The 20545-nt window shown below is 44.7% G+C and overlaps 1 protein-coding gene across 2 annotated transcripts in view; it reads right to left on the bottom strand.

The window, feature by feature from the left end:
* PUSL1 (pseudouridine synthase like 1) overlaps positions 1–20545 on the bottom strand; it is a 127677-nt gene that overhangs the window by 103697 nt on the left and 3435 nt on the right. For both annotated transcript variants that reach the window (XM_077457606.1, XM_077457607.1), the window contains exon 2: positions 15457–15514. In XM_077457606.1, the coding sequence (XP_077313732.1) occupies positions 15457–15514 (58 nt within the window). The remainder of the gene's footprint in view (positions 1–15456; positions 15515–20545) is intronic.

Below are 20545 nucleotides of genomic sequence, written 5' to 3'. Positions count from 1 at the left end.
CCACAAATGCGTGCATAGAAAAGCTCTTCAATACCTAATGGAGAAAATAAATCATTACACACCAAACCGCAGTCTTCGATCAGCCAACAAAAACCTCCTCCTCGTGCCCAAAGCCCAGTATAAATCCAAGGGGGATCAGAGATTCGCTGTCCAAGGTCCCCGGCTATGGAATGCTCTACCAATCAACATCCGCCTGGAAGAAAATCCCCTGGCTTTTAGGAAAAAACTCAAGACCTTCCTTTTCTAGCTGATGATCAAAGCTTGTCACAACTCCCTGAGGCGATTCAGTTCGCATTGTGCGCTATACAAATATTTCATTCATTCATTCAGGAGGAGAGGTAGGGCAAGCAGTCGGCATCATAGCAACCAATGATTCCCAGCCCAATTCAGGTGTCGTCCAAGAGATTCCCTGGTCGAAAGTGAATGTAAACAAAAGGGCTAGGCATATTGGCCGATGTCATTATCCAAATGTGGTGGACCTGATGGGGAATACGGAAAAAAAAGAAAAAAAAATAATCAGCCGCACCAGAATTAGCTTTTCTTAATAAATCAGAGAGTTGACTGCATTTACTAATGTCTCCAACCCTTCTTGATGCGTTTCACCACTCTTAGATTGCTCACAAGCATAGGGGAAGTCCCTGCAAATAAAGATAATTAGAGTGCTGCTTATTTTTTTCCTATTTTTCAGTGAGGAGTGGAGACAACTGTGATGGCTGGCACCCAGGTTGTCCATGTGAAGGAGAGGCCAATCTTGAGCAGAGCTTTGGATCTGCGTGTGTCTCGGGCCTGTTGGGAAGCTAGTCTTGGATTTCCTTATGAGGCGCCACCTACCCAACTCCATACTTGCCTATTGTTTGTGCTGTCAAAAAAAGAGCAAGCTGGAGCTGATAGGGAACCAATCTCTCAGTTCCACATCAGGCTCCATCAACAAATCAGAAAACTTGTCAGCAATGCACCTGTCTGTGTGAAGGGTGCAGTGGCCAGGAAGAAGCTTAGTAATGTGCAGGTCTCCTTCCCTGCCAGACCGGGCTGTACTGTGTGAGTGGCAGCTGTGTATATTTCAGGACTGTATAGACAGAAATACAAATCCTTGACAGGTAAAAAAAGCTTTCAAATATGTATTTTCTCCTGTGTATTAAAGCGGTTGTAAACATGCTTACATAGTAGGTGAGGTTGAAAAAAGTCACAAGGCCATCAAGTCCAACCTATGTGTGCGATTATATGTCAGTATTACATTGTATATCCCTGAATGTTGCAGTCATTCATGTGCTTATCTAATGCCCTGTACACACGGTCAGACATTCCGACGACAAAATACGTCAGATTTTTTCTGACGGATTTTGTCCCAAACTTGTCTAGCATACACACAAAGTTGTCGAAAAATCTGATTGTTGAGAACGCGGTGTCGTACAACACGTACGACGGGACTATAAAGAGGGCAGCAGCCAATAGCTTTTGTCTCGTAATTTATTCTGAGCATGCGTGGCACTTTGTCTGTCAGAGTTGTCTACACACAATCGGAATTTAAACAAATCGGATTTTGTTGTCGGAATATTTTAGATCCTTCTCTCAAACTTTGTGTGGAAATTCCGAATAAAAAGTCAGATGGAGCCCACACACGATCAGAATCAGATTTTCCAACAACAAGATCCGATCGCACATTTTCCGTCGGAAAGTCAGATCGTGTGTACAGGGCATTCTAGTTTTTTTCAAACAGTCGATGCCCCCCGCTGAGACCACAGCTCTATGTTTACATTTAGTGATCGGCTTTGAAAGGATCACAGCCGATCACGTGGAAAAACATCCTCCGGCCAATGGCTGTTTACCAGCATCGGTGACGAGCAGTGTTCCTGGGAACACGCCACCACCGACGCTCACACGCATGCGCCGTGCAAAGTGGGGCCGTACTATCTGTGATCGGCCATGACTTGATCACGGCCGATCACGTGGAAAGCAGCCATACCCAATGGCTGCTCACCCCCCTCGGTGGCGAGCGGTTTCTCCGCGACAAGCTGCCACCAAAGGTACAGGGCTACGTGCACACATGCCCTGTTTAAATGGATGGACATCATATAACGCCTGCTCAGAACAAGAGCACTCTCCACCTGGCCATCATATGATGGTCAGCGGGCGGCAAGCGGTTAAAAATAACAAACATGCTATACTTACCTATTCTGCGCAGGTTTTGCACAGATCAGCCCCAATCCTCCTCTTCTCGGGTCCCTTGCAGACACTTCTGGCTCCTCCCCCCCCCCCTCGCTGAATACTTGCTATGGGGGCACCCGAGCCAAGCTGCTGCTCTGTGTGTCCATTCAGACGCAGAACCCGGTTTTCAGCCTGCCCCCACTCTCTCCTTATTGGCTCACTGACAGACTGAAAGTAGCAGGCGCCAATTGGCCCATGCTGCCATCTCAGCCAATGGACTGCTGTACACTTTAAGATAAAAAATCTTCTGTGATTTTAAAGGCAGAAGGTTTCTTTTATCTTAACTACTTCAGCCTCATAAGATTTGGCTGCTCAAGGACCAGGCCATTTTTTATGATACAGCACTGCGTCGCTTTAAATGACAATTGCACCTCGTGCGATGCCAAACAAAATTGACATCCTTTTTTCCCACAAAAAGAGCTTTCTTTTGGTGGTATTTGATCACCTCTGCGGTTTTTATTTTCTGCGTTATAAACAAAAGAAGAGCGCCAATTTTGAAAAAAAACACAAAATATTACTTTTTGAAATAATAAATATCCCAAATTTTTTTCCCCCAAAAAAAAACCACACACACAGATCCCGATTCCCGCTCTGTCACGAATGATCGCGGGTGCTCGGTGGGCACACGCATTGGCTCTGGGCACGTGCCCCTAGTGGCCAAAAGGCGAAGCGACGTGCCATTCTGCCACAGTAAAACTGCGTGGCTGGTCGGCAAGTAGTTAATGCATTTTATGCATTAAGATAAAAAGCCTTCTGTGTGCAGCAGCTCCCCTCTGCCCCCCCCCCCCAATATTTGCCTGAAACTTGGCCTCCGGGACTCCTCCCCTCCCCCCCCCCCCCCGATTGGCTGAGACATAGCAGCTGCCCCATTGGCTCCCACTGCTGACAATCAAACTCAGTTTGCCAATCAGAAGAGAGAGAGGGATGGGGCCATACCACAGCTTCATGTCTGAATGGATACATGGAGCTGCAGCTCTGCTCGGGTGCCCCCATAGCAAGCTGCTTGACGAGGGGGGTACTCAACAGGAGGGAGGGGCCAGGAGCTCCAGCCAGGGACCTGATAAGAGGGAGGATTAGGGCTGCCCTGTGCAAAACCACTACACAGGGCAGGCAAGTATAACATGGTTTGTTATTTTAACCACTTCAATACCAGGCACTTTCACCCCTTCCTGTCCGGACAATTTTGAGCTTTCAGTGCTGTCGCATTTTGAATGACAATTGCGCGGTCATACAACACTATACCCAAACTAAATATTTTATAATTTTCTTCCCACAAATAGAGCTTTCTTTTGGTGGCATTTGATCACCTCTGCTATTTCTTCCTAAACAAACTAAAAAAGACCGACATTTCTGAAAAAAAACAAAAAAAAAAACAAAGTTCTTCTTTCCTGTTCTAAAATTTAGTTTTCTCCTTTACTGATGGGCACTGATATGTAGAATTGATGGGCACCGATAGGCAGCACTAATGGGCACCACTGATTGGGCAGGTATTGACAGTTATTAATGCTGGGCACTGATTGACACTGTCTGGCACTGCGGTGGACTCCGATTGGTACTGTGGTGGGCACTGGCAGACTTTATTATTTGGGCACTGATTGGCAGCTGATTGGCACATCTGATAGGGCTGTGCTGATAATTATCAGCACAGACACCCTCCTCTGACAGGGAGAGACGCCGATCGTCTCTCGCTGTCAGTGCAAACCGAAGAATGCTGTTTACCGGCTCTTCCTGTTTCTCGCGATGATCAGCTGTGATTGGTCACAGCTGATCACATGGTATCACAATCAGAGATGCGGCGTGTCAGACTGACATGCCGCGATCGTCGTGCTGCGTGCCCACGCAGGCGCGCACCGGCATGATGTCCAGCAGGATAACAGAACCACTTCCTGGCCATCATTCTGTATTAGGCCGGGTGGGAAGCGGTTAATTAAAAGAATGCATTAGGATAAAAAATTTTAAAAAAAACACAACTTCTGACTTTAGAACCACTCCGGTTTAGGTTGCCATCAACAATAGTTTATATGTTTTTTGTAAATGAAAAGGCTAAATACCTTTTCTATACCGCTGCTGTGCTGTCACACGACCTCCCTGCACTAGTCTTCCCTGATCTATGGAGAGAAGCAGGAGGGGCCAAGATTCCCCAGTGATGTCAGCTGGGCAGCGCAGGGGGATCATGTGACCGCACAGTGGCGGTATGGGAAAAGGTATTTAACCTTTTCATTTAAAATAAAAATCACAATCACTATTGTTGATGCCAGCCTAAACTGGAGGGAGTACATGTATTTATGCTGCATACTGCAGCTGACAGTGCGGAAGGGGCAGAGGGAAGAGACTGTCAGAGCTTGTCAGAAAATAGCAGAGGGGTGATGGAGGCAGAAAACTGACTGCGGTAATCATGGATCAACAGCTATGATTACCGTGGTCAGCACAGAGAGGGGAACACAGGAATTGGCAGGATTAACCACATATTTTACAAGATAGGAAGGGAAAAAATGACATAGCACAAGCTCTGTGCTATAACAGCATAAAGTAGTGTAGCGCTTCTATGGTGATAAGTGTAATCAACATATATTAAAAAGGTAATCATATAACAAAAATCATATGAATAATATAAATGGGTGAAATAAAGTCCAATTGAAATGAGCACAAGTTTCCACAATGCAGCTGGCACGAGGATGGCCAAACCGCCTCAAAGTAAGAAGAAGATCCCACTAAACGAATGTGTCCATGTAAATCAGCTTGTCTGTAAACATCAAGGAAAGTAGATAAATACTTCTTACCAACTCTGTTGGACTCACACAGTCGTATGACAGTTGAGTCTGTAAAGCTTGAGGTCTCAATCTGGGACCAAGGGGTGGATCGAGGAAGGTCCGTCGAACTGGTGGGGAAACTCCGAACGGCTGTATGCCCGATGATGTATTTCACAGGTGGAACATCAGGATAGTTTATAATCCAGCTCAGACGCGGCCCATTACACAACTTTGTTTGTTTTTGGTGTTGGCTGCTGCTTTGGCTGTTTTGGCTGCTTTTTTGTGTACATCTGAATATAGCGCTGTGTTTTCCCCCCATTTCTACTATAACAGCATGCCTTAAAGAAACAGGATGATATTTTTGTTATTTTTTTTTAGGGTTACAACCACTTTAAGGGGGCACAGAATTCAGCTAACTGGGTTATACTGCCACCTACAGAAATATTTGGTGGCAGTATGACCCATTCATCTCAGAACAACTGAATTGTGTGTCCCTTAATGAATGATTAATAAAAGGTGGCCTTCCACTCTAAAGCTGGCTAGTACACAATGCTCCTCAAATGAAAATTTCTGAACACAATTCTACTAGTGTATGGCCAGCTTAACTCCTTGAAGCATCCAATAAAAAAGGCAGATAACACAGGCAGGGGCTGCTCAGTCTACCTGAATAGATCCTCCAGCTGGTGTCTGATCTCTCCAGCAGGGACGGGTCTGGAAGGGGTTCCTGTTAATTACTAGCAGGTGATGCAAGCCGCAGGCCCCAGCGGGAGAACATGGCACTGAGCTGCCTGACACAGCACTGCATCCTCATTCTTTAATTAAACGCTCATTAACTCGGCATCCTCTAAGGTTTTATCTGTAGAAGGCGAACGCTGTAACACATTCTGTTATCTGACGGCAGTTTCTCGCTCTGCTGAAAAGAACTAACCAGGAAATATGGAGCAGCTCAGCTCTAGAGAATCTACAACAGGAGCGTTTCCCTACTCGCATTTCTCTGATAAGTTTGTTTCCAGCAAATGCAGTGTAAGGCTCCATGCACACATGCTTAAAAGGCTAAGTTCAATTTTTTTTTTCTAAATTCCTCTATGTACCAATATAGCATTTATGTACATCTTTTGCAAAAATTAAACAGCTTTCCATTAAATTCTACACTGGCTTACCTAATTCTCTTCATAGCTGTTTAAACACACTACTCAATTACTTCTGCCTTACTTCCTGGTCAGACTTTAGGTCATGGCACAGGAAGCCGTTGACCAGATGATCTCATTAGCACAGGGCTTGACAAATTTGCTTGGAATCTAGGAGCCAGCTAAAAAAATTAGGAGCCAGGTTTTTTTTTTTCACGATCGACAACACCCCCCCCCCCCCCCTACCCTGCGCTCTGGTGGCTTTCGGTAACAGTGGAGGCGATCCAGACCTGTCCCTGGCCTGACATGGAAACCAGTCAGGGGAAAATGGCCCCCCACCCGTCTCCAAGTCATTGCAGAGCGGAAGCGACATCAAATCACCCCGTCCCGCCGAGCTCGCATGCAGAAGCAAATGCATACATGAGTAGCGCCTGCACATGAAAACGGTGTTCAAACCACACATGTGAGGTATTGGCGCAATCGGTAGAGCGAGAGCAATAATTCTAGCCCTAGACCTCCTCTGTAACTCAAAACATGCAACCGGTAGAATTGTTTTAAACATCGCCTATGGAGATTTTAAAGAGTAAAAGTTTGTTGCCATTCCACAGGTGGGCACAATTTTGAAGCGTGACATGTTGGGTATCAATTTACTCAGTGTAACATCTTTCACAATATAAAAAAAAAATTGGGCTTTACTGTTGTCTTATTTTTTAATTAAATTTTTTTTTTCCCAAAAAAAGTGCGCCTGTAAGACTGCTGCGCAAATACGGTGTAACAGAAAGTATTGCAACGACTGCCATTTTATTCTCTAGGGAGTTAGGATAAAATATATATATATAATGTTTGGAGGTTCTAAGTACAAGGGAAGGAGATGGGAAGGAAAACAGGCAGGGGAAGCTCCATTAGCATAGGTGGTTGTCTTGTCATACTAACGGCCACCACAAGAGGGCGCCATATGCTAGAAGGAACCATAGGACTGCAGAAGGGTGGAAAGCCGCAGCCTCAATTTCCGGTGTGGCCCAACGGGATCGCGCCGGAGGGGGGGTGGAGGACGGTGTCACACCGAGATACCCCAGCTATGTGACCCCAGGCGTCAGGTCGCTAATTCTAGACGCAAATGCGACCTGGCGCCAGGTGTTTGTCGAGCCCTGCATTAGCACACACCCTGCATTATCTACCCTCAGCTGGTCAACACCTTCCTGTGTCATGACCTAAAGCATGAGCAGGAAGTAAGGCAGAAGTAAATCGAGCAATTTGTTTAACGGCTTTGGGACAGCCCGCTGTACATATATTGTGGCAGGGCGGCCTGGCTGCATGAAACAACGTACCTGGACATTATTTCCTCCTCCTCGGTCCGGAGACCTGCCCCCACTGTGATTTTATGCATTAGCATGCCCAGTGGCCACGATGGCCGTCAGCAGAACGGCAGTCTGTCTATGTAAACAAGGCAGACCGTCGTTCTGTCACAAAGGAAGAGAGAGATCTGTGATTCCTGCTAATCAGGAACACAGATGTCCCTCTTCCTCCAGTCAGTCCATCCCCCCACCATTAGAAAGCATTCCCTAGAGCACACTTAACCCTTTGATCGCCCCTGATATTAACCCCTTCCCTGCCAGTGTCATTTATACAGTAAGAATGCATTTTTTTTTAGCACTGATCACTGTATTGGTGTCACTAGTCCCCAAAAAGTGTCACTTGGTGTCCAATTTGTCCACCGCAATGTCGCAGTCCCACAAAAAACACAAAATCGCTAATTGCCATTACTAGTAAATATGCCATAAAAATATCCCATAGTTTGTAGATACAATAACTTTTGCGCAAACCAATCAATATTTGCCAATTGTGATATTTTTTTTTTTTTTACCAAAAATAGGTAGCAGAATACATATGGGCCCAACTTGATGAAGAAATTAGGATTTTTTACATATTGGATATTTTTTATAGCAGAAAAATAAAAACTGCAGAGGTGATTAAATACCACCAAAAGAAGGCTCTATTTGTGGGGGGGAAAAAATGGTTTGGGTACAGCATTGCACGACCGTGCAATTGTCAGTTAAAGTAACGCAGTATCGCAAAAAATGGCCTGATCATTAAGGGGGTAAAACCTTTTGGGGCTGAAGTGGTTTAACAGCTATGAAGAGAGTGAAGTAAGCCAGTGTAGAATTATTAGAAAGCCGTTTTATTTTTGCAAACGAAGTACATTAATGCTATATTGGTACATAGGGGAGCTAGAATTTTAAAAAAAGGTGAACAAAAGTGAAGCAGCTCAACGTTATCCCATGTGTCCATGCACATTAGGACAAATACAGGCATATTTTAAGCTAAACGTTTAGAGGCAGGAAAAAAAAAAAAACACTTCTGGTTTGCGTTTCTGTTCAGAACTTTCTGGCAAAAATAACGAAAAAATCTCCTAAACTCGTCTAAACTTTGGTACAAAAACACTCTATACAAGTATTTTTTTCTGGCAAGGGAACTGGAGTTTTTTTTTTCCTAAGCAATGTGTTCATGGAGCCGAAAAAAAAATATATAAAAAGAGTTCTGCATATTTAACTACTGTAAAAGGGTTCCATAGCAAATTCTTTGTCTAAACATTTTTGCTCCTCCATAACTAGAAGTAACGGGCATCTTCAGTAGATGAATGGAGTAAAGACAAGGTGAATATGTGCTGCTAGGATTAGGTTCAATAATGAACCTGTTGCTTTGCTCTGCATGCACAAAGGACAACATTTTTGTAACATTTTGAGAAAAAAAATAAAAAATAAAAAAAACGAAATTACAAACCTAACCCTTTTTGTTACCAGAGCTCATTGATGCCTAGATACTCGGGCCATAACTAGAAGCATCAGGAAATTTTTTTGTTTTTAAAATACCGTCACTAGTGCAGTACAGAATCAATATAGGACCGATGTGGCAGTGATCAGGGATACTGACTGAAAACATTACGTATAAAAATAAATAAACTCTCATTCAATTGTAAACCTTTTTTTTTTTTTTTTTTTACATTCTTTCATCAGAGTAGTTCATTGTCACACTGTACTACAGGTGGGTACCCTGGCAGAGGGTGATCAGGGATTTTTTTTACCCTGTTATTGTGTATACAGTGATAATCACTGTATAAACAATATCTTTAGCTGCCATGAATGGGTATTACATACATGAACAGCTTTCTTTTGATTGTGCTCAGATTGGCTAAGCTATTCACATGGCACAGGAAGCTAGGTGCCATGTGATTGATTTGAACCAATCACAGATCACAAGAGTAAGCAAGCTGTTAATGAATGGAAAGCCATTAATGATGGGTTGTTTACATTGTTATCATGTGATTGCAATGACCAATCATAATTAACATATGATAACCGATTACCAGTAACAGTGATCTGCTGTCACAGGAGGGGCACACAACGCACCCCTGAACTGAAGCAGGCTCAAATCACAGATGTATACAAGGCAAGTGGTTAAAGCAGAAGTAAAATCCGCACACTCATCTCTCTACCAAAGATGCAATGCCCATGGGTGAAGAATGTAGAAATATCTAATATTCTAGTATCTCAGGCGTTTCTGGATGAATAGCAAAGTCTTTGTGTAATATGTCAGTGTCCAATCTTCCAAAGGGTGTGTAAACTGAGAAATGTGTCAATCCAAGGCTGCATCTTCACTTTACTTTTAGGAATTTGTTTCATAGTAGAAATTGTAGAATCCGTAACTCTTTCAATACTTCAAGAAAAGTTGTTTTATTCTTCAGAAAGATAAGTAAAGACAAGACATAGTGACATCTAGTAACATATGGTATGGTGAAGGCTTCAGATGAAGGAAGAGATATGAGATGTTACATTCTCCAAAGTGTAGGGTTCCTTCCTTCTCTTGCCACCTCTCTTCCCTACTACCATACAACCCTCATCAATTCTTATACAGTTTCATAATGTTACGTCAGCATATCCTAGAGCATTTTCCTGACATAGTAACTCAGAATAGAAGTACCTACACAGCAAAACTACTTCTTTCTGTGCTTTGTCCTGTAACCTTCAGAGACTAATACTAATTATAACATTCATGTGTTTAATATATATTTTTCAGAAACTTTTATCAATTAAAATAGTAATAAACTAAAAATTTCTAACCATAGGTGTGTGCAGCCTACGGCATTAGGGTGTGCACCCCAAATCTCAAACACACATGAACATCCCCTGCTATCACAGAAAGGAGGATCTGATGGTGGGAGACAGTTGATTGGGAGCATATTACGTTACGCCCTAAATACGGGTGTAACGTGTTCCTACTATTGAGCCTAGCCTTTAATATAATGGGGGCATTTAAACTGGCCACTAGCACCCCAACCACCCACCTGGTGCTGTCCCTGGATAATACTAATGCACATTGGGTGATTAGGGTTGTTTCTAACAATGGGTGTCAGAAACCATGAATCAGACTGAGACAGAAGTACAGTTAAATCACACTTGTTTAATAATAATAATAAAAAAAAAAAAAAAGGTAAACAGAGTAAATGTAGTCAAAACATTGCCAGAGTTCAGGAACCGGAACAGATAGTCAGACAAGCCAAAACATCAGGGAGCCAGAGATAAGCGTAGTAGAACAATCAGGATCTGGAGCCAGAAGGAATGTTAGCCAAGCAAGTCTTAACAGGAACACAGCAGAGCGTCTCTAGAGATGTGACCAAGGCGAAGGCAGAGATAATCTGCACTGGACAGCTTAAGTAGGCAAGCCTGACGAGCAGGATATCATCAACAGGTGAGTCGCTGTGGAGAGATAGGAGCTGGCAATTAGTCGACAACTGAGCAGCCAGCTTTGAGAAGGACAGTACCCCCTTCCTCAATGACCCCTCCCCCTCAGAGTAACACCAGGCTTGAGGGTAAAACGTCTATGGAAATCATGAGGAGGACAGCAGCATGTACGTCCAAGGAAGAGATCTGAGGATGAGACCCAAGAGCGTTCCTCTGGAACATACCCTTTCCAATGCCCCAGGTACTGTACGTATCCATGGAACCTACAGGAGTCAACAATGGACTGTACCTCATATTCCTCATGGTTCTCAACCTGTACAGGGTGAGGACGAGGCACCGAGGTGGTAAAGCAGTTGCAGACCAAAAGGTTTCAATAAGGAGTCATGAAATACATTTGAAATTAACATATTAGAAGGAAGGTCTAATGCGTAAGCCACTGGGTTAATCCTGCGAAGAATATGGAAAGGCCCAATTAACCGAGGTGTGAACTTCAGAGAGGGAACACGAAGTCGGAGATTGTGAGATGACAGCCAGACCCTGTCCCCAACCCAGTAGGAAGGCGCTGGCAGGCGTCTGCAGGCAGCATGGAGTCTGTACCTACCATTAGCATGTCGCAAAGCCTCCTGGAATTGTGACCAAGTGGAACGAAGACCACGGAGATGCTCCCCTAATGCAGAAATATTCTGCAGAACAAATGAGTCAGGCAACATGGCAGACTGGAAACCACATAGTTTACCATAAAACTGAGACAATCAGGAAGCAGAATTCAAGGCACTATTGTGAGCAAACTCCACCCACAGTAAGAGGTCTGACCAGTTGTTATGATGGTCAGAAATATAGCAACGTAGGAATTGCTCCCAGGACTGATTGGCTCGTTCTGTGGCCCCATTAGACCGCAGGTGATACACAGAGGAGAAAGCAAGCTGAATTCCCAACTGTGCACAAAAGGCTCACCAGAACCAGGACACAAACTGACTACCCCTCTCCAAGACAATCAACTTGGGTAGCCCATGTAAGCAAAAGATCTCCCGAGCAACAATGGAAACCAGTGGAATAAAATGGGACATTTTTAAGAACCGATCAACCACCATAATGATAACTGTGTTGCCCTTGGAGTTGGGTAACTCCACAATGAAATCCATAGACAGGTGGGTCCAGGTCCTCTCTCCATTGGGTATGGGTTGTAGTAGGCCCACTGGAAGGTATCGTGGAGTCTTACTCCGAGTACACACGGAACAGGCAGCTACGAAGGCGGTTAGATCAGCAGAAAATCGCTCAGGTGTGAAAAGGCTTGCTTGCAATTCTTGGTTTTGTATCTTTTTTTTAACAAACAGTGGTGCTAAATTGAATATAGTACAGGTTATGCAAGACTAGAAACAGATTATCAACAGTGTCAAATGCTTCAAGTAATATACTGAGCTAAACACAATTAGGTTGTACAAAGTCCCGAAGGGATCTCTGCCCACCATTGTTAGTATGCAAGACATGCAGTTTGCGGGGATACCAGTGCTGTTGCATGATCCTACGACTTCCCATATTTAATCCCATACACTATATTATACATATCATGTCAGTGTCCACGCTGCCCAGACCTTCTCAAACTTCCAGGGACAACCCCTATTCGAATAGGTCATTCTGTATAGTGGGAGTGCTGCGTTGACTATCATTTCCTAAGCAGCTATTTCAGATTTGTGAGGCGGTAGCCATTTCATTAAGATTTATTTTTAAGCATAATACAGGAGGTATGATATCAGTAGCTTCAGATGAGCATGCTGCTCATCATCAGGGATTCCTAAGAGGGCCAGGGATGGGGTAGGCATCAGGGTTAATTGTAACCTAAGGTTCATTTCAGCAAACAATATGACAAAATTACAGGGCACTCCCAAAACATATTTAGATATGAGCCCCGTTGTGTTTTGAAGTGGGGACACACAGGGTCATGCTTCGGGAAGATCCTATGTAGCCCCTCAGGATTATAATACACTCGGTGTAGAAAATTGACCTGTATCAGCTTATCTCGGGATGAGATTACTAACTTTGGGCCCTGTTCGAGGCACTCCTCCCAGTCCCCTTTATCTAAAGATGGAATATCCCCCTTCCAGTACTCCCAAAGTTTCCCCAGGTCTGTGCATAAAAGAGCGCCATAGAGGGTCGAAAGTGGTTTACGTAGGTCTACGGTTGCCAAAAGTTCCTCAGTGGATTCAGCCTCAACAACAGGAGATCTAGGGAACTGAGCATTGGCGGCATGTCTCAGCTGTAAAATACCGAAACATCATCCGGCCAGGCAGTTCAAACTTGATACTAATGGGAAACTCAGGAGGGTACCTGCTGGCATAATGTCCCCAATAGTCTTCATCCCGTGTCTGGCCCAGAGCTGCGGTACAGAAGTGAGGGAGTCCCGGGTTGCCCCATAAGGGCCGAGCAGGAGAGAGCTGACCAGGGGCGGATAACCGACATGTGGCTGCCTTCCATACATACTATGTAGTGTGTGCAGGTCCTGGCAGAAACCGGTATGTCCACGGTCCCCGGTAAATTAGGTTACAGAGACCCATCAGGGAGCCCAGGAAAACCGCCTCTAAACAGGTGGCCGCATTAGCCCTAGAGCCCCGCAACCACCAATAAACAAACACCAGCATCGCTGCCCAAAAATAAACCCGGAACTTCGGTAAGGCCAAACCGCCCAACTTGGGGGGGGGGGGGGGGGGGGAGATTCAGCGTGGTTTTTGCAACACGGGGGAGACTCTATTCCAAATAAAGGAAATCAACTGATTATCTACTTCTCTAAAGAAGGCCAGTGGAATCCAAATCGGACAGTTGCGAAATATATAGTTAAAATGTGGAAGGAGCATCATTTTAACTAGATTAATTTATCCTAGCAAGTTCAGCGGGAGCCCAGACCAGAACGAACAGTAGGTTTTGAGCGACGCCAGAAGTGGCTGAATGTGAGATCCGTCTAGTGATCTGTACCCCCAAGTATTTAAATTCTCTAACCCATTGTAGTGGAGAGGCTGGGGCAGTCTGTGCTGCTCAGTCTTCTATAGGGAAAGGATAGATTTAGAACAATTTATTTGTTTTCTCGAAACGGTACTGAATGTGTCGAACAATTTTAGGGCAGCTGATAGCGACGGACCTGCATCCTTTAGATATAAACAGGGCATCGTCCGTATACAAGGACAGTTTCTCCTCCAGTTTTCCCACTCTCAAGCCCCTAACTGCAGAGGAATACCTAACCAAAACTGCAAGTGGTGGCTCCCGTGCGAATGCGCGGGAATGACGTCATTGCGGCTTCGTCAAATGACAGCGGCGGAGCAGCGAGACCCACCGAGAAGATGGATGCTCCGGACTACAGGGGACAGCGGTGACTTCGCTGGCTCCTGTGTCAGGTAAGTGACACATAATGGACTACTATGTGATGCATAGTAGTCCATTATGCTTTACCTTTGCAGGGAATCAAAGAAGAAGTAAACCCATCAGGTTTTTTTTTAATTATTTTTTAATTTTATTTTTTTAAACAAAGATGTCTATACTGACCTATTTTGTGCAATGGAATTGCAAAGAGCAGGAGGGAACCTCTCTTATTCGGTTCCCCCACCAGCGCTGCTGGCCCCTCCTCTCTGGCCTGTGCCTCCATTGGAAGCCGCTTCCCATGGGGGCACTCGTGCATGCTCGCACCCAAGTCCCTCTGCTACGTCCATCGACACAGACAGTGGGCCTCGGCCCTGACCCCTTATCACTGGCTTTGATTGACAGCACTGGGAGCCAATGGCTCTCGATGCCCCAGCAAAGCCAGCGAGACCCGGAAGTGAGGGGAGAAAATATCTGCAGACCTGAACGGCACTGGATCAAATGAGGTCTCAGGTAAGTGGCTGAGGGGGGATGCTAACACCTAAACATTTTTTACCTTAATGCAAGGAATGCATTAAAGGGGTTGTAAACCTTCTTGTTTTTTTCACCTCAAAACACCTGTCAGTGACTGCCCCCCCAGCCCCCCGTTTTACTTACCTGAACCCTCGAACTAGACCCACAGGGATGCACTGTCTCTCTGCCCAGGATTCTCGGCTCTTGATTGGTTAGATTGATAACAGCGCAGCCATTGGCTCCCGCTGCTGTCAATCAAATCCAATGACAAGTGTCGGGTCCGAGTCCTGCATTCAGCCTCTATGGACACGGAATCCTGGACTGGGGAGCGTGAACACAAGGTAACCCCCTCGGGGAAGCAAATCTGCAAGGGGGTTATCAGATGTGTGGGGAGGAGCCACCCACAGCTGCACAGTGGAAGTATGCCATGTTTGTCATTTTTTTATTTTATTTTACCTTTACAATCACTTTAAGGTAAAAAAACATTTAGACCTTACAACCCCTTCAAGGTTTGGCAGGTGATCATGTAAAAAGAATCCTACAGCTCCATCTGCTGTTCGGAAATAGTAAATATGAAATATGTAACATGTATGTGCAAGATTTTTCATGCCCAACAAATGAAAAACATATTTATGAAACAATATACTTTTAAAAGGTAATGTATATGTAGATCAACAGAGGTATTTATCACTGCATTTTTGTGTATGGGTGCAGCCATAAATCATGAGTACACAGGGACTGATGTGATAAAACATGGAGTGGTGTCATAAGACTTACTTCCAAGTAGTTTTGCACTCCAAGAACTGCTTGGCTGGCCGGCACCTTCATCACCCCACTAAAATCAGAAAGTATGGTATTCAGGTCATTTGATTTCCAGAAAGGCAAAGACACAGAAACTGCAAGTAGCCCAGAGGACAGTATATACATCTGATCAGACCTACATAATCACTGTTGTTCTATATGCTACACTACAGATGTATACAGCAAGCACAACTGACACATGACCTTGGGTTACAAAAAATCTAGAGGGCTGTTGGGTTTATACATGGCCGGGGGGGGGGGGGGGGGGGATAAGTACAAATACTTACCTTCCTCCTCCCAACACCCAGGACCGGCACACTTCTCCGCTGTCTGACATTCCGGAATGTTGATGCTCCTGCATTGTAGTTCTTCTTACACAATGAGATCAGAGAGCTATGACCGGCCAACAAGGCTGGGACAAGGGGTGGGCAGGAGGGACAGCTGCCCTAGGCACAATGCTTTAATGCAGGGATGTGGGCGCCCTAATCCTAAGTGGATGCAGTTTGGCATCTTTGCCCTGGATGGCCTTGTCCCAGCCCTGCTGGCAGCTAGTGAAGTGGCTTCAAGTAACCATTTGCCTGGACAGGAGTAAGCCTATGGGAGCAATGAACGAAGGCAAGTATTTCACCTTTCCCTTCTTCCCACCTAGCCAAACAAGTGGTTGGAGTGGGGTTTTAAAGCTGAAGTGCATCCAAAATTATTTTTTGGCCATATGCCCAGATAAATAAGTTAGCTGAAATGATTTGTGCTCCATCTCTGGCTGCTGCAGCTTTTGTTACTCTTGTTATCTCTTAAGTTGGCTATACATGGATTGAAATTCAGCAGGGACTGAATGAATTTTGATAAGTGTGTGGGTAACCTGGTTGTACAAATCTATCGATTACTTGTGTACAACCAAACTGTTGGGTTTTTTCCAAACGATTAGCGCCACCAGCTATAGCGAGCAACACTAAAGATTGTGTTCTGGCAGCAGGAAAAGCTTCCTGCTGGCACAACACAACAGAGCTGCAGGAAATCGAGCAGTTTTCTTTCCTTTCACCCATGGTAGGATCTAAGAAAATTGCATAATCTATGGCCTGCCTTAGTCTTAAAATGTGTTACTTTTTACGCAAGCAGCATCCATGAGTGGGGATTTAAGCTGGCCATACACTGATCAAAATTCAGCTGGTCCAGCAGGTTCATTTGAAAGTCAATCGTTTAATTAGCATCTGTCGAAGGAACATGCTGGAAAACTTTCCATCGATTAACGGTTGCAGCCACTGATCAGTGTTCTAAAAAGCCATGGGTGTCACTGTCAAAATGCAATATTATAATAGGGGGGAATTTCTCCATCCAACTTGTTTTTTTTGGGGGGGGGGGGGGTTCTTTAATTTAGCCCGCTAGCAGAAAAAAAAAACATGTATTGTCATCTTTATTCAAACTATTGTTCACAAATGGTGGATTTTCAATTATTTACTGTATGCTACATAAAAGGTTATGTAGGGAGAGGAGAGGGAGAGGAGCTGGGCCAGCACAGAGAATAATTAGACAATCCTAAAGGATGGGAAGGCTGACTATGGGGAGGGAACTATGTTAGGGAATAAACACTCTAGCAAGCTTCAGGGACACACTATACGTTAACGAAAAAACATTTATGGAAAGAATGAGCACTGCAAGTAAGCATTTGAAATACTTGACTATTGTCTGCCTTTGTTTAGGTTGGTGACAGGGTCTCTTTAAAATCCTGCGTACATGGTGCACAGAAATAGATGGAAACAAATCCAACAAAACAATCGTGACTCAAGCCTCCTTCATGTGACTCTTTCCAACACATATACAGTGATTCAGTCTGACTCACCCAGCTCAGGCAGGCTTGTGTAAAGCCAGAAACAGATTTATTAAATATAACAGCAACCGAGTAAGTTAATTAGCATCATTAGAGGAAATTGGAGCACAATATTTTTAATAACATCATTTTTTTTTTTTTATATCTGTAAAAAGGATATTTCCACCTCGGCCAATTAGCAGAAGCCTAGTAAAAATACAAGGCTTTTTCTGAATGGCTGAGAAGAACTCAGTCCAATTTGATTTAGTCCGGGCAGCAGACAGGAAGTCCTTGAACTGCTGCTGGAACATAGTCCTGATTATTGAATGGAGATAACGCTCCCACAATATGATACAGTGCTGACAAAGGTAAAATAACTGGTAATTCTGCCATCTCGGACTAAATTTACTTTTTAAAGTGAAATTAAACATTAAAGCGGAGGTCCACCCTAAAGTGGACCTTCCGCTCATTGAAACCCTCCCCACCTCCGGCGCCACAATTGGCACCTTTCAGGGGGGGGGGGGGTGCAGATACCTGTACAGTACAGGTATCTGCACCCACTTCCAGCGTAGATTCTGCAGAAGGTACGCTCCTTTCCGCAGAATCTACGCCCCTTTCCGAAGGTCCCCCGCTGTCTGCTGGGAAACACACAGATCCCAGAGACAGCGGGGACCATCCTTATTGCGCAGCGCGACTCGCGCATGCGCAGTAGGGAACCGGGAAATGAAGCCGCTTCCTGATTCCCATACCCAAGATGGCGGCAGCAGCACCCGAGAGACGATCGAGAGATCGGCTTCGGGTGCCGACATCGCGGGCGCGCTGGGCGGGTAAGTGTCATTATTTTAAAAGTCAGCAGCTGCAGTATTTGTAGCTGCTGGCTTTAAAAAAAAAAAAAAAAAAAAAAAAACGGCACACTCCCGCTTTAAGTTGGGTTTTAGTCCAATCAACCAATCAGTTTGTTTGTTACTGTTGTTCAGGCAGACTGAGTGATGAAAAGTAAGACGCTGATTAACCAGGAAAAGGAAACAGACAATACCGTTCTGTAGACCTCAAACATGAAGCCTGTCATGGCAAAAATAATGCAACACAGGCAAGCAACCTGTGATTTTACAGCTAACTTTAGGAGGTTAAAGTGGCTGTAAACCTCAGACAAGAAATATGAACAAAGTATATCCCTCTATAGCGAGTACCTATCTCAATTAAGGGCACTAAGTGTCATTTTTGTCTGCTGCTTTATTACTCTATCAGCACAAATCACTTCTGACAAGTTCTCCTGACACCAAGAGAAAAAAGGTGACAGGGGCAGGAGCACCAGCTGATTGACAGCCTCAGCTCTGCTCTTGTGTGAGGGGGGAGGCAAGTGTCCCTTCCGTCCAATCAGCGCTCTGCCCCTTTTTTGACAGCTCAGGCAAGCTTTTTAAATCCTGGACTTTAACCCCTGTATAGACAAATTATGGTGGGCAGGGTGCTCTCTTGTTCTGTGATGACGACACCCCAGTCTCACCGGGCGCTTGCGAGGCACTCGTGGGTGCACTGTGTCCAATGATGAGGCTCTTTATCCACGTGATCAGCTGTGTCCAATCAAAGCTGATCACATGTAAACAAGGAAATGCCAGTTATCGACTCTCCTCACCCCATAATGACAGAGTATGAGGAGAGACGATCAGCGGTATTTCCTCACAGGGGAGACCTGTAGAGATAATCAGTGCATCAAGCAGTGCCCTACCAGTGCAGCCCCAACAGTGATACCAATCTGTGCCCATGGGTGCCTGTTTATCAGTGCCGCCTAACAGGGCTCATCAGTGCTGAATATTAGTGCCACCTCATCAGCGCCCATCAGTGAAGGAGAAAAATTATTTTAAAAAATTTACAGAACCTAAGGAAAAAAAATATATATATTTTTTCTAAATATCTGGTATTTTTTCGTCTTTTTAGCAAATAATAAAAAAATCCAGCAGCGATTAAATACCACCAAAAGAAAGCTTTATTTACGTTAAAAAAAAAGATAAAAATTTGAATGACCACGCAATTGTCAAAGTGTGACAACGCTGAAGGCTGGCCTGGGCAGGAAGGGGGTAAAAGTGCCTGGTATTGAAGCAGTTAAACAGATGTAGCGGTGAGAACACTGCAGATAGACAGGTACAACTCGTGTAGGAGGATTTGTTTCATCTCTGTGTATCACCTGAGGCAGTCACTGCACTGGGTATAGGTAAGGATTTACAACCACTTAAAGTATTTTTTCATTTTGGATAGCGAATCTGTGTCTTATTGGGGAGATTTCCTATCGCTGCTTGTCCCATAGCCAAACAGGATGTGAGAGGAAATCCATCCAAAGTGAGGGAATCCCTGGGTGTCACCAGAACTAGTGTCCCCATTGGAAGAATTCTTGTTCTGATATCAACCCAAAATTTGGGATGTGCTTTGATCTTTATTGCTGTTCAATGGTAATACACAGGACAAACAGAGAGGGTGAATCACCCTAACTGGGGTACAGACAGCCGCAAAACCCGACAAGGGTTCTAATCCCTCTCCACTCTATCCAAAACTAAAAGTGTTTGCCTTTAGTGACACTTTAAAGTGATGGGACTTGTAGTTCCACCTTAAGTGGCTTAAAGAGGGAATCGGTGAAATTTTTTTTTAAAAGTCAGCAGCTACAAATTCTGCAGCTGCTGACTCTTAATAAATGGGCACTTACCTTTCCTGGAGTCCAGCGATGTCAGCAGCCAAGACCGAGCAATCGCTCGGCTCTCGGCTGCTGCCGCCGCCGTTCTCGGTGAGGGAATCAGGAAGTGAAGGGACAGAGTGCCGGGACAGGAAGAGGCATAGACTCCTGTGGGAGTCTATGCCCGGAAGTGTGTGCAAATCTTAGACAGGTATCTGCACCCCCCTCCCCCCTGAAAGGTGCCAAATGTGACACCGGGGGGGGGGGGGGGGTCCGAAAAGCGGAGGTTCAATTTTTGTGTGAACCTCCGCTTTAAAGTTTATCTGCTTATGTTTTGCCTTCCCTGGTCCAATCCCCACTGTCATTAACAATCTAATTACATACCTTATTTTAGACCTGGCCACAGGCAGATCAGGGCTGGTGGGAGGGGCCATCAGAGTGCTGTACAATGCTTCCTAACAAAACAAAAAAAAAAAAAAAAAAAAAAATAAAAATCACAGCACCCTGCCTCAGTACTTCTCTCTAGAGCCCTCAGACCTAATGCAAATAGTAGGTTGGCTTTTGGGAGGAGTTCTGCAAATATAAAAACGCCTTGTTGA

This window comes from Lithobates pipiens, unplaced genomic scaffold (assembly GCF_037356315.1).
Source record: "Lithobates pipiens isolate NorthernLeopardFrog02 unplaced genomic scaffold, aLitPip1_a1.2 Scaffold_27, whole genome shotgun sequence".
Taxonomy (NCBI): domain Eukaryota; kingdom Metazoa; phylum Chordata; class Amphibia; order Anura; family Ranidae; genus Lithobates; species Lithobates pipiens.
This window is presented reverse-complemented; position numbering and strand designations above follow the sequence as displayed.